Genomic DNA, 14,927 nt, shown 5'->3' on the forward strand with positions numbered 1-14,927 from the left:
TGGTTTGGTTTTCTTTTTGATAGAAGGGAGAATTACTAGAGTGATATTTTTGAGTAGTAGATGATAGGAACTAAAGTATAAACAGGTTGACACAGACAGGAACGTGGGAGACTTGCCCAATAAAAGCAGGTACAGATACAAGCAGATGAGAGATGTGGCAGGAACGTTCTCTTTTGATTGTTCCCGTTGCTTTAAGTCTCTCCTTGTTCCCCCACCCGCCAAGCTGAGAGGGAGGTAGGAGAGATGAAGAAATACAAAATAGTCATTGAGGATGATGGGAGAATGAATGGATTAGGGACCCACGGTAGGATACCAAGTGGCACTGAGAGACCACAATTTGTTGCTGGTAGTCACAGATTTAAAGTCGACTACTAGGTGTGTTTTTCTTTAGTCACATTAGCTGTGTACTAGGCATAGACAGAAAATACGATTGTTTCAGGACTAGGGCTATGCTGGGCAGGTTCAACAAAAGAGGAATTAGGGAGCTAAATTATATTCTTATAGCCAGTTCCTCACAAATAAGGAACATTTCATTTGAATATTTTTTAAATAACTGGACTTAAACTGTCCAATAACAGTAAATCATAATAAAGGATCAACATATAGAATAGTTTTACATAATTTTGGCAGTATTTTTTAATTTTTAGTGTTGACATGTAATTTTAAAGCACCTAACTAAAAGCAAAAATATGGTTTGAAACATGGTTAATTATTTCACTTAGTAAAGTAATTCTTCCGATTAGTAATGACAGTCATTACCTGCTTCTTTCATGGAAATTTGGTCTATCATTCCTTTTAGTACATAAATGTTGCCTGATAAAGTTCTAAGTTTGTTGTGCTTAATCCGTTCTATAATTACATTACTGTGCCAATATATGTTGGTAATGTCTCTAGGAGGAAAAAAAGCTTAGTTAAAGCCAAAATATTCACATTTTACCAAGAGTCACAATGTACACATATAAGTATATAAATCTGTAACAGGAATAAATTTGTACTCCAGCTACAATGCTATTAATCTAATTACAAAACATTCGAGGGCCAAACACTGCAACAGAACTCAACCTCTTGGCTAATGTGAACCTGAGTACCAAGAAACTGCACTGTGGCCAAACCATGTGGTTAGTATAAAACGTTTCATTAGCAAGAAAGCAAGGCATTCTCTAAATATCTTGTGGTAATAAAGCTCACAACTGTGTCTCAACTGATGCTAAACCGCCAAAGGATGACTTCCCTGCCACTCTCCTCAGGGCCTATGCTGGGTTAGTTTTCATGCAGTTACATTGTTTGAATTATTCTACTCTTGTGTTTTTTTCTCCCCCTCACCATATAGCCAAATGTCTTTACCTTCCTCTTTAGAAAGTACCAAAAGAGGTTCCAACTGTGAAAAAACAAACTGCAGCATCAAGCTACTGACCCATAAATGTACTCTTTATATTTCTTTACATGAAGCCAAGAATAAATATAGAGAAAACAAAATTTTAAAATATATTAGATAAATGAACATTCTGAGTCATTAGTAATAAACATTCTAAATATAAGCACAGTAAATGAGAAAGTTAAGATCATTTAGTTTGGTCAAATGGAATTAAATTCATATGTTATACTTTAACACAATATTCTCATCCTCTGTTCTTTTTCGGGCTTCCCTTGTGGCTCAGCTGGCAAAGAATGCGCTTGCAATGCGGGATACCTGGGTTCGATCGATCTCTGGGTTGGGAAGATCCCCTAGAGAAGGGAAAGGCTACCCACACCAGTATTCTGGCCTAGAGAATTCCATGGACTGTATAGTCCATGGGGTCACAAAGAGTCAGACACAACTGAGTGACTTTCACTATTTTATTTAACAAATATTTAAACAGTACTCAAGCACTGTTCTCAAAGTCTTATAAATATTAACTGATTTAACCCTCAAAATAATTCAAAAAGTAGGTCATGCTATTATCCTCATTACACAAATGAAGAAAATGAGACTGAAAGAGGGGAAGTAATTTGCCTAAGTCATACAGCCAGTAAGCAGTAGTAATGGGACTGCAACAAAGGCAATCAGCGCTGCCTCTGGATATTAAGGAAATGAATGGGTACAAGGCAAGCAAGAAATAAGGTGAGCAAGACAAATTTTATATACTCATAAACTTTCAGGTAAGTATCTATAACAGTGATACAGTGTACTGTTTTATTACCACCTTTTATTACATTTTCTTTAACCACCAAGAAAATTGGTTTTGAAGAGCAGGAAATGGAACTAGCGGAGTAGCAGAACTAGGCAAGTCCACTTACCAAAGGATGCTTTCATTTTAGGGAAAACCATAAAGTGCCAGTGATTACTTAACATGTAGCTGTGTGGCACACTGTTAAATAATTTTGATTTCTTTTCTGAATCAGTAAATACATATCTGGTTTTGGTTTTCCCAATTTAGACGTGAGACTCTGGACTGAAATGCATGTAGTAAATGTTAACTACAAGCATCATTATCATCAAGCAGATAATCCCAGCCCACTTAATAGAACCTCTGAAAAAATAAAGCACTATTCATACACATTTGAGCTGTCCCTATTTTAAAAATATGAGTTAACAAATTTCTTGGAAAAGCAAGAAAGCTAGCTACAATCAAAATGGCCATACTCATTTTACTTTTCTGCCATCAGTTTATAACCTCGTTAGAAAGTCTTTGTTTTACAGCAAGATGCGATTTGTCATGCATCTCCTTGTCATGCATCTCCATGCATCTCCTTACACACAAATATCTCATTATAAATTTTACTAAAAGAATACTGAAAAGTTATACTTACGTCAGTTTTCCTTCTACACATATAGCAGTGTTATTATTGATGACTTTAATCATCCATTCCTGTAGCTGGACTACCTGATAAAGCATAAAATGAAACATATATTACTTCTTATATTACTTGTACCATATGCATTACAAAATCAGTTCGCATTAAAAGAAAACACTTATACAAGTAATCCAAATGAGTCCTTAGTGTTCATCTACATAAGAATCACATTCTATTTTATATAGCAATAAGGTAAAAACTCTTATGCATAATTAAACAAAAGATGGAGACAGAGACTGAACTTGTACTGCAGTTTGTTCTATTAATACAATCCAGAATCAATTATACTTTAAATATTCTTACATCAAATATCTTAACCACTAAGGGAAAAAGCCACTTAAAATCTTGAGGTATCCATTAAAATACCAAAGCCACAAAAGACACAATAACTTAGAGAAAACAAGTTAAGTAGTATGCATTTCACCATCACTCTTCTCCCTATATAATTAGAGCATTTATTTTTTGAAAAGTTGATTTGGAGTTGCATTCAATTTCCTATAAACTATAAAGGTGATTGCTAGTAACCTATATTTAGTATTCTATTCCAAAGCAAACATCTGAACAGCTCCTCTATCCATGAGATTCTCCAGGCAAGAATACTGGAGTGGGTTGCCATTTCCTACTCCAGTGTTACAACAGTAAAACTTCTAAAATCTTTAGATGCTCTAATTCCTTTCTCTTTTAATTGCTCTGTTAATAGAACACCAAGAATCAGGAAAAAAAAAATTTAAGAACAAGAATACCTCAGTATTCATCCCCAAAGGGAGCTGAAGACTATGCAACTAGTATTAGAGCAAAATAAGACTTCACGCCTGGGTCTTCTTACTTTATCCACTGTTCATTTCACTAGGCCACACTGCCTCTACACTAAATATTAACAAAGACCCAAAATGAACCTGTTAATGAGAGAGCAAAAGAGCTTATGCACTTTAAGAATGAGGGTGAAAACAGTATTTATCTGCCTTAAAAGTTTTCCTACCTTAATATTAACTCCATTTGTAATAGTTTGGCTTATACTTGGAGAAAGGGTCCAGGCATTTCTTTTTGATCTCTGAGGTATTGTTATATGAAACTGTGGAGTTGCAAGCACGATTTTACAAGTATCATTCATGGAACCTGGAAAATCAGTCTCTCTGTGCATTGTTATCTCATTTCCTTCCTTAATTTCCTGCTTTGAAGTGCCTTCTGTTGTAGTCTTACTATCACCAGAAACCAGTAATTGACCACCATTCTCAACATCAGGACCACAAAGAGTCGCAACAGTGGTATTTGGGGACTTTTCACAGGTAGAATCAGTGTCTTCTAAAACAAATTTGGATTTATTGGTTGCAACTGTGTTCTCCTTTGAGTGAAGAATTTGTCTAGCCAGCTGAGCTCTAGTTAGTGCCCTGTTTGCAGTTGCAACATTTTTATGTTCTTGGTTCAGAACTGGAAGCTCTGCAAAAAAATACAAAACCAAACAAAATTTACAGATGGATAATATGAAATGAAAAGAGAACAACAGAAAAATTTTAAACTTTTAATTGCCTACACAGGGAAAATAATTATCTAGAACATTTAACCATACATTCAAATAACAAACTAAAAACAAAACAAAGCACTTTACCATAAGTTAAATTGTGCAGAGGCACCTTCTTTTCCTGCTGATATGTAATCTTTTGCTTGACTGGCACAAAAATATTATTTGATGATTCCAGAGGAACTTCTTGGACTGAGGTTGAGTTTTCTTTTTTTAAAGAAAGAAGTTGTATTAGTCAATAAGAGAAAAAAATGCCTTTAAAAATCTTGGAATAAAGACTTAAATTCAGTAATGATCAGACCAACAGAGTATACTTTAACATATGACAGTTATATTAAGTTTTTGCCCTTTATTATTCTCATATCTTCAATGCATTCTCTATACCTGTATTATGCTGAGAAAGAATTTTTAAAAAACTTCTCCACATTACCTGCCAGCTCTAGACACAAGTATACTACTGGACTTAGAAGCCTAGAGATCTAAAATAAAATTCTGGTGCTGCCACAAATCAGATATGTATATGTCAAGGTCATATATCAAGTGCCATCCTGTCTTGGAAATTCTGTTTGCTTCTGGTTGCTGGAAATTTCTAAAATGTGGACCAACAGTTGTAACAGATTTAAAAATCAAAATGTTGAGATTCAGTAGCAAACTAAGTCATAATTTATACTTCTTTGACATCCCTTTAGCAGGTCTTCAAAGACACAAATTTGGTAGGCTTAATCACTAGACAAACAGGAACTAATAGCATTGCTTATATTTTATTCTGCTTTACATCCTAGATAGTTAAAGTTTCGTATCTTGAATATAGAAATGAGTTTCTTTCACATAAAAGGGGAAGGTAATAGACTTAAAATTTGTACCAGAGAAGGAAAAACTGAATTATATGTTTAATTTCAAATATTATACTTGAAAAAACTGGTAGTGATTATACTTTAATATGTATGTTGCTTTGGCCTTAGAAACCTCAATATAAAGATTTTATTATAATGACATGTCATAAAAGATAAGTTTCTATTTCTTTAAATCATTCTACTAGAAATGGCAGGGCAATGCAGTAGAGATGAGTAGATAATTCAGTCATATACAACATGGTACAGAACACAGGCCATTATTTCAGTTCAGGGATCCATGTAGGGACTCTCCAAAAGATCTCTGAAATTATACACAAAATCTGTGTTTGTATATATGTGTATTTTCTAGGAAGTCAGCAGATTCTCAAAGCAGTTATTTCTTCCTCTCTAATCCCAGTTTACATACAAAACATGCTATAATGTACATTATTTCTCTTGCTTCTCCCTTTTCTCTTAGACTGTATGAGATTATTTGTATATTCACCTACCTCCATCCTAAACTCCCTTAGAAAACTGCTTTTGTGTCAAAATACATCACTGTCTTTGAAATGCAACAATATACCCACAATCTTATTATGTAGCAGTTAAGAGCATGAGCTTTCTAACAGATATCTGTATTTAATTCTCAGGTTATCACTTACTACCTGTGAGACACACAGCAGATGTTAATTTATTTAAAATCTCCATTTCCTAGACTATATTAAATGAGCATAAATCCATAGTGTTTGCTCAAAGGAGCAAATGAGATAATGCATGTAAAGTATCTTTATCAATTACTGGCTTCTGAAGTTACCATTCTGGTTTTTCTTCCTCATCTTCTCAGTGGCTTTCACTACTTTCTGCTCTTTATTCTAGCTTCTAAATTTCAGGGTGACCCACAACTTATCTTTAAATGTTTTCTCTGAAAACATTTCAATATACACAGTTTTTTCAAGTATAATATACTTACTCCTTGATGATCCCATCTAATCTTATAGCTTTAAATACCATTTAGGTGCTAAGAATTCCGAATGTATTTCTCAGGTAGGCCACTTCCCTAAATTCCAACTAATTTTTTTCAACAGCCTAATTCACATCTACACTTCAATTTTTAACAGACATATCAAAATTGACATGACAAGGAACATAATTACTGAGTCCTCAAAACTATTCCACCTCTGTCTGCCCCACTTCAGTTAAATTGCTCCATCCTTCCAGTTGCTTGAGCAAAAAAAAAAACTCCAAACCAAACAAATCACCCAGGTCATCCTTTATAAGTCTCTTATATTCCACACTCCCATCTCTCAACATTTATGTGGAGGGACGTCCTTGGTGGTCCAGTGGCTAAGATTCCACGCACTCCCAACGCAGGGGGCCTGGGTTTGATCCCTGCTCAGGGAACTAGATCCCACATGCCACAACTAAAAGATCACATGTGCCACAATTAAGACCCTGTGCAGCCAAATAAATAAATAAAATATTAAAACAAATTAACAACCCCCCTCCCCCCTCCAAAACCAAAATCTATATGGAATTCAGCACTCTTTATTATCTCCACTGCCACCTGACCAAGCCAATGCCATCTCTCACCTGGAATACTAAAATAACTATTGCAAATTAACAGCTAGAGTGATACTTTTAAAATTTAAGTCAGACTGTGACATTCCTCTGCTCAAAACCCTCTAGTGGCTCCTTAATTTGCTCACAATAAAAACCCAAATCCTTATATTTACCTATAAGGCCCTAATAGGACCCTCCTAAAAGACACATTATCTGACCCTCTCCTTACTTATCCCCTCCTCCCCAGCTGCCCACTCACTCCTTGGTTATCTCCTAGCTAGTCTGCATGCTTCTATTTCAGGGCACTTGTACCAGCCGCAAGATATCTATCTGTATCTGTCACTTTCTTATGTTTTTTTGGCTCAAATACCACCTTCCCATTGAAACACTGACCACCCCATGAAAATTTAAAACCTGCTCCAACTCTCCCCATCATGCGTACTCTGCTTTCTCTTTCCAGATCATTTCTATTATATTCTATAAAATACTTATTTAATGATCCGTCTGCCACCACCTGAATGTAAACTAGCTTCGTGAGGACAGAGATTTTTGTTCATTTTGCTCACTGCTGTTCCCTGAGTACCTAAAAGCGTCAGACACAATAAACACTAAACACGTTACAGCTTTTTAACCAACACATAATAAAACTAACCTCTTAGTGAACGGTTTTCTGGCTGGAATGATCTGTTGTTTTCCTTTTCTTCACAGAGGTAGGTATGCTGTAATATTCTTTCCTCAGCTCCATTAGGAGCGAAACTTTCATTTTGTGTTGGTTCCAAAAAACTGTTTCTTGATGCTTGTTCTTGCTTGTTGCGTAGTACTTTTTCTTTCATTCTTTGAAATATTTTTCCTGGTGATTCATAGCTTTCTTTATTTTTAAATTCATCCTTGTTGGGTTTTATAGCACTGATATCAAGAGAACTGTTAGAGGTGGTAGCCTCTGCTAGCAAGGTAGACTGCAATACATTTTTATTATTAAAAACTGCCATTTCTACAAACTGACTCTTTTTATGATTATTCAGTTTTAAAGAGGATATCTGATATTTCACCAAATCTTTTACAGGAGTAAGTGTGCCTGAAGGAATGCTGTCAAAAAAGATCGCGTGCATGGGCACATTTCTCCTTTGAGAAGATGTCTCTGAAGACAGGTGAATTCCTGGGTGTTTCAAAGATGTTGCAATCATCTTGATAAACAGAAGCAACAAATTCCCTCTAACAGAAAATTCACTTAAACACAATTTTCAGGATAGACCTTCGGCAGGGGGCCAGAGGAACCTGCAGTTCAACGTGAAATCAACTTTTATCATGCTTCCGTGCAGAAAAAAACAACACTGGATAATCTATACCTCACAAAGCAGACCAAGATTTTATATTTTTGTTAAAGTTTCATTTATTATTTTTTAGTGATAAAACAGTTTGGTTTTTAAATTTATTCTCTGTTAAAAAGCAGCTTCCACCAAGTCTTCTACTTCATCACTCTAAGAGCAGAATTTTGAATATTTGTTTTTGAAATTTACTTGAACCTCAAGTCCTGGAGGTTCCAATCTAATATTTGCATCAAAAAACATTAAATGACAGCTGCACATGGCAATAAATTAAGTTATGAAAAGATTAAATTTCACAAATATGGTTTTTCCTTTTAGGAACTTAAATTTTAAGGCAGCAGCTACATGACATATCCTAATGAAGGTTAAAAATCCATTCAATTTTTAAGTTAATAATCTCCAATCCTGATTTCTGTTATGCTGCAGAACTTTTTAATATGAAATTTTACGTAAAAAAAAAAAAAGACCTGAAATCAAAAGTAAATTATATTCATTATAATTTTCTAAACATTTACTGCTGCTTAGAATTTTTAGAGGAAATCATGTACTTGGGCACACACAGTCTTAGACTTGTTTTAGCTTGTTTCTTACATATAAATTTTATTTCCCACACCTAGAAATTTCTAGGTGATGAAACATACAGTTGCATGTATGTTTCATCTGCTATACCTGGTAAATTAATACAATATTTTAACCTAAAGGAGCTTAGAACTTATAAGTCTAGATTTACAGCATCTCTTATCACTGAATTTATAACTATTCCAATCAGTCTTTGATCACATAAACATAAGAAATGTATTTCAGAAAATATAAATTCATTCAGACCAAAGACATGAAGTATCTTTATCTACAGTAACTTCTGCGAGAAATAAATATACAAGTTAAAAATGCATATACAAACTACCATTTTATTTGATATTTTATAAGAGAAAAAAAGGAAATATTCCTCAATAACAAGAGCTGACAAAAATACCCAGTATCTTAGGAATGACACAAAACCCAAGAATTCAGCGAATATGTATTAGCGCATATATTCATGCATTTGGCAGGACATTAATGACAGGAATCCTGTGCTTGGAGTTACAGTGCTCACTGGCCATTCAGTTTACATTCTCAAAACCAAAAATGAATAAACTGGGACAACTGCATGGAGAGAGGGCAAAGTATGCACAGGTTTACACGATCTCATTTCTTTAGAACCTAATGAAATGCTCAACAGTAAGTATAAACTGCTAATAAGTTAGCAGAAATAAGAACAGACCAATCTGTAGTACAATAGTTTCTCCTCTCCCCCAGCCACCTTCTCCCAGGGAGATACATTCCAATACCACCAGTCAATGCCTGAAATTATGGATAGTGCCAGAGCCTATATAGACTATGTTTTTCCCTTTACATACATACCTATGGTAAAGTTTAATTTGTAAATCAGGCACAGTAAGAAATTAACAATAGCAAAACAATTATAACAATATACTGTAATAAAAGTTATGTGAATGTCACCTCACTCAAAACACAAATTCAATGCCTTTTCCACTTCACTAAGCATTTATCATGCACGGTGGCTGTAACTTTTGCAGTTTTGGGGGTCAACAGCAAAACCTGCATGCATTTCTTTTTCCTTCTTCACAAATAGACTCATTTTTATCCAGACCTTAGCAATCTCAGCATATGATTTTTTTCCTCATTAAGTCAAGAGCTTTCACCTTTTCACTTAAAGGAAGCACTTTACAACTTTTCTTTGGCATACCCAAATTGCCAGCAGCACTACTCTTGTGATTTAGGACAATTATTAAGTAAAATTAGGGTTACCTGAACACAAGCACAATGATCCTTCAACAGTCCATCTGATAACTGAGAGGACTGCTAAGTGACTAGTGCATGGGATATGCTGGACAAAGGGGTGATTAACATTCCTAGAAGGATGCTACTAGGAAAAGCATGCAATTTATTTATTTTTAATTGTTTTTATTGGCATATACTTGCCTTACAAAGTTGTATTAGTTTCTGCCAAGTGAATCAGTTATACGTATACATATATTCATTCTTTTTTAGATTTCCTTCCTATTTAGGTTCCTTCTAGGACTGGAGAAGACAAGGTGAATTCTAAAATGGTGTGCTTGTGCCTTCATTAAATGCTTCAAACTATTTGAAAAATCTAATACTTAAAATTTACTCTGAAAACTGACATGCTGATATACTAGGAAAAATTGCTATTTATTCAAAATAAAGACTCGGGCATGGGAAAACTAGCTATGAGTATGAAAAAGTAGCTATGAGTATCTAGAGTATCTAGAAAGCTAAACAACTGTTATCATGGATATAATACTGAATTAAGACATAAAAAGTTCTAGGAATTTACTGTTACGGTAGTAATATTAATAATAATTCTAATGGAATGGTCAAAACTCCCAAGGCACACTAACCAACACTGGGAGATAGAGTTGGGAAAAAATGAGAGGAATAGTAAGTTAACTGACAAATGATATACTTGGAAAAAAGTGCAGCACACAATATATTGAGCTGGCCAAAGAATTTGTTTGGTTTTTCCCATAAGGTGGTTCTAGTAGAGCTTATTTGTCTTTAACTTTATTCAAAACAGTTCTGTCAGATTGTATTGTGACAGCTGTCATTCACAATGCATTAAAAAAAAAAGGTTAGTGAACTTGTGTGTAGCCATTTTAATATTAAAACTGGAAGAAAAAGGTCATATTTTTGGCATATTATGCTTTATTATTTCAAGAAGGGTGGAAACACAACTGAACTGCAAAAAAAAAAAAAGATTTGTGCAGTGTATGGAGAAGCTACTGTGACTGATCAAACATCAACCCTATCAAAAGTGGTTTGCAAAATTTTGCGCTGGAGATTTCTTGCTGGACAATGCCCCCTGGTGCAATAATCATTTGAAGTGGATAGCGACCAAATTAAGACATTAATTGAGAACAATCAACATTATGCCATGTGGGAGATAGCCGACATACTCAAAATACCCAAATCAAGCACTGAAAATCTTTTGCACCAGTTTGGTTATGTTAATCCCTTTGATGTTTGGGTTCCACATAAGTTCCACATAATACACTTCTTGACTGTATTTCTGCATGTGATTCTCTGCTGAACTGTAACAAAAACATTCCATTTTTAAAACAAATTGTGACGTGTGATGAAAAATGAATACTGTACAATAATGTGGAATGGAAGAGATCATGGGGCAAGTGGAATGGAAGAGATCATGGGGCAAGTGAAATGAACCACCACCAACCATACCAAAGGCTAGTCTTTGTCCAAAGGTGATGTGTATGTGGTGGGATTGGAAAGGAGTCCCCTATTATGAGCTCAAAGAACTGCTCCCAATTAGACCAACTAAAACCAGCACTTAACAAAAAGCGTCAGGAATTAGTCAACAGAAAACACATACTCTTCCATCAGGGTAACACAAGCCTCTGTGTTTCTTTGATGGCCAGGCAAAAACTGTTAACAACTTGTCTGGGAAGTTCTGATTCATTTGCCATATTCACCAGACATTGCATCTTCAAATTCCCATTTATTTCAGTCTTTACAAAATTCTCTTAATGAAAAAAATTTCAGTCTCCTGGAGGACTATAAATGGCACGTGGAAGAGTTCTTTGCTCAAAAAGATAAAAAGTTTTGGGAAGATGGAATTATGAAGTTGCCTGAAAAACGGCAGAAGGTAGTGGAATAAAACAGTGAATATGCTGTTCAATAAAATTATTGGTGAAAATGAAAAAGGTCTTTCATTTATAAAAACCAAAGGAACTTTTTGGCCAAACATTCAAAGAAACCAAATGAATCAATTTAAAGAAATGATCAACATTAAAAATGGCCAAAGGACATGAAAGGCATTTAATAGAATACAAATGGCCCATAAATGAGTCAAAATGACCCTCTATTTTACTAATAAATGAAGAAATGCAAATTAAAACAGTGAGACTTATGTTTATCAGATTGGTAAAGGTTAATTTCAAAATATAGGTGTGCATGCCATTGATCAATAAATTCCACTTAAAATTTTTCTTACATCCACATAAGAATGCAAATACATGTGGTGGTAATATTCAACATCTACTGCATCTATGTCAGACACTACTTAATCTTAGAGCAATTCATAAGAGTTAAGTACTGTTATTATCCCCATTTTGAAGATGAGAAAACTAAGGCATAAAGTGGTTAAATAACCAGTCCAAGGTCCCACTGACAAGAGCAGGACCGCAGTCTATCTGATTTCAAAGCCTAAGTTCTTAAACAGGCCCTATACAAGGATGTTCACGGAAGTACTAAACTAATTAGAAACAATCTAGATGGCTACCAAAATTCCGCTGTCCACTAAAGCACCGGGCTAACTAGAAACAACCTAGACGTCTATCAATATGGGACAAAATTCTGCTTTTGTCATCCATATAACTGAATTCTATGTATTCAATAAAAAAATATACATACAGACACACACATACACACTCTGACATAGAAAGTAGCTGGAATATACTAAATTTAAAAAGCAGCAGAACAGGACGTACAATTGAATTTGTTTAAAAAAAAAAAGGAGTATACGCAAAGGGGGAAAAATCTGGAATTAAGATATTGTTAAAATTGTAAATAGCACTTATCTTTGTAGAGAGGGATGAAGGGGCCTCCCGTTTCCTAAATAATTTTATTTACATCAGAAAATGTTTGGAATATGTAATTTAACTAGAAGAAACACAAGCTAGATGGATAAATTGTTTCTTTAGCTCTGTGGATCCTGGGTTCCAAGATGAAGAATCGGACAGTGACGCACACGATATTCCTACTTGGTAATCTAATTTTTTTTTCTAGAAGTGATTTTAGAACAAAAGCCTAGAGCGCTCACCACTGAAACGAAATCAGAGGGAAAGAGGTCTGCTCTCTTGATAAATACAGTAGACACGCAACAAATACACACCGAACGAAAGAGTGGTCGTGATACCGCAGCCAAAGACAGAAACGTACAAAAAGTCCGAGAGAGCCCAGAAAGCTGAAGCGCTGGGACTCGCGGCGCCAGAGGGACCGGAGGCAGAAGCTAGGGTAGAGGGTCGGGGCCGTACCTTGGGTGAAGAGCCTGGCCGGGCGAGACGGCAGCAGTCTGAGCTCGGCTTCGGGACAGCGGAGAACCTGGGCGCCCTAAGATCGCGCCGCTGGCCCAAGTCGGCCCCACCCCTGAGCGGCCGAACCCCAGAGGATGCTCACCTTCTCCGCGAGATTCCCTAACACGAGAACTATTAGGGAATTCAAATTTGAAGAGCCCGCCCTCCCAGCCAGCTCGGGATTGGCGCGCTCAGGAATTGCGTCACCGTGCGTCTCACTGGGACCCGGAAGCCTGGGGGCGCTTCCCTCTCCGCGTGGGCAATGCTGTTTCCACAAAAACTGAGTAACCTCAAGCTGCGACAGGTACCGGGCAGGCAACTCTAGTCGTCCTTGGACTTTGTTTCTTCTTCAGAGGAGCGCCAGCTTCGCGTTTCGCGGCTCTTCCCGAAATGCTCTGCGGCAGGAAGGCCTACGTCAGACGCGCTACTGCGCATTTTAAAAGTTTGGTCCTTCTCGCTACTCTTTCTCTGTGTGAGAACGGTAATAGCTTTTGGTTATTTGTTGCTTTCAAGCGTGAGGAATTAGCTTTCTGTATATGTTTAAGAGAGCTTTTAAGTTTTCTCTGGCCGTCAGATATTTGAGGCCGAGAAGGAACGTTTTGTTCTTGAGGGGATAGTGAACTAAATGCAAAGTTATAGTTGCAATAGTTAAACTTTTTAACCTAATCATCTCGAACCCTAAAAGCATTCATCTTGACTGCTAGGTTGCGATGCAGTTTGTTACAGTCGCGTTCAGACTTAGCCCTGCTTCCTTAGGCTCAGCGCCCTGGCACGACGCGTTGCGGGCTGGAAACTGTGTAGAATCCCTTGTTTCAGTCTTGGAGGGGGAGGTGCCAGAGGAGTAACTCGAGTTTTCAGCCTTAAATCCGTTCCACCTCCCGTCCTGCGTGTTCTCTCCATGGACTCCGCCCCCCTCCCCACCAAGTCAACATTTAGGACAGGAGAGTTTGTTTTTTGCCTCATCCAAGAAAATTCTCAACATCCTAAGAATCATGTATCGCATTTGTCCATAAGACCGGACGGGAAATAGTTGTTATGGGTTAATTTTTTAAAGTCACGTTTGAGATTCCCTCTAAATCATGTATCCATAAATCTTGTGCTCATCGAATATTCAGAATCTAAAATACACTTTTAAAACATCGAATGAATGCAAGTAAGGAAAAGAAACCAGTTGGGGGTGGGAGGAGAGAAGCAGGTCTGCACAGAAATTTCTGACTGTGCAGCATAATGAGAACATGGCTGGACATGGATTTGCACCAAATTTATAGGAAAAACAGGGTGGCGCTAGTGGTAAAGAACCCGCCTGCCAATTCAGGAGATGTAAGAAACGTGGGTTCAATCTCTGGGTTGGGAAGATCCCTTGGAGGAGGGCATGGCAGCCCACTCCAGTATTCATGGCTGGAAAACTGCATGGACAGAGGCGCTTGGTGGTATAGTCTGTGAGGTCTCAAAGAGTTGGACACAACTGAAGGGACTTGGCAGGCAACCCAAACTTGAAATATATGTGTAGTGAAATCTATGAAATACACTTTGTGGGATAGAGGGACTTTGAAAAGACGGGCATTCATATTTAAAAACATCTGAAATAGAGGCATGAACGGTTTCTGTTCCTGATAATGAAGGTAACCATGGCTCACACTTTCAGCTAAAGCAGGAACCTTTAAATATTAAGGGCAGACACTCAGAATTACAGACTGTAATTTTTTAAATTAGCCACTTCTGTTTGAGAAGTAAGTAGGAT

The 14,927-nt window shown here is 36.5% G+C and overlaps 2 protein-coding genes across 5 annotated transcripts in view; one reads left to right on the top strand and one right to left on the bottom strand.

Moving 5' to 3' along the window:
- The window catches only part of FANCM (FA complementation group M), a 103,249-nt gene extending 95,351 nt beyond the window's left edge, over nt 1–7,898 (top strand). For all 3 annotated transcript variants that reach the window (XR_003507534.1, XR_003507535.1, XR_003507536.1), the window contains one exon: nt 7,811–7,898. The gene's annotated coding sequence lies outside the window, so the exon portion shown is untranslated. The remainder of the gene's footprint in view (nt 1–7,810) is intronic.
- The window catches only part of MIS18BP1 (MIS18 binding protein 1), a 47,127-nt gene extending 33,800 nt beyond the window's left edge, over nt 1–13,327 (bottom strand). For both annotated transcript variants that reach the window (XM_027521834.1, XM_027521835.1), the window contains exons 1-6: nt 13,148–13,327; nt 7,400–8,022; nt 4,442–4,561; nt 3,815–4,272; nt 2,791–2,864; nt 760–890 (exon numbers count right to left, since the gene is read on the bottom strand). In XM_027521834.1, coding sequence (XP_027377635.1) covers nt 760–890; nt 2,791–2,864; nt 3,815–4,272; nt 4,442–4,561; nt 7,400–7,931 — 1,315 coding nt within the window. In that variant the 5' untranslated portion in view covers nt 7,932–8,022; nt 13,148–13,327. The remainder of the gene's footprint in view (nt 1–759; nt 891–2,790; nt 2,865–3,814; nt 4,273–4,441; nt 4,562–7,399; nt 8,023–13,147) is intronic.
- Nucleotides 13,328–14,927: the final 1,600 nt, after the last annotated feature.

Source organism: Bos indicus x Bos taurus, chromosome 21 (assembly GCF_003369695.1).
Source record: "Bos indicus x Bos taurus breed Angus x Brahman F1 hybrid chromosome 21, Bos_hybrid_MaternalHap_v2.0, whole genome shotgun sequence".
NCBI lineage: Eukaryota > Metazoa > Chordata > Mammalia > Artiodactyla > Bovidae > Bos > Bos indicus x Bos taurus.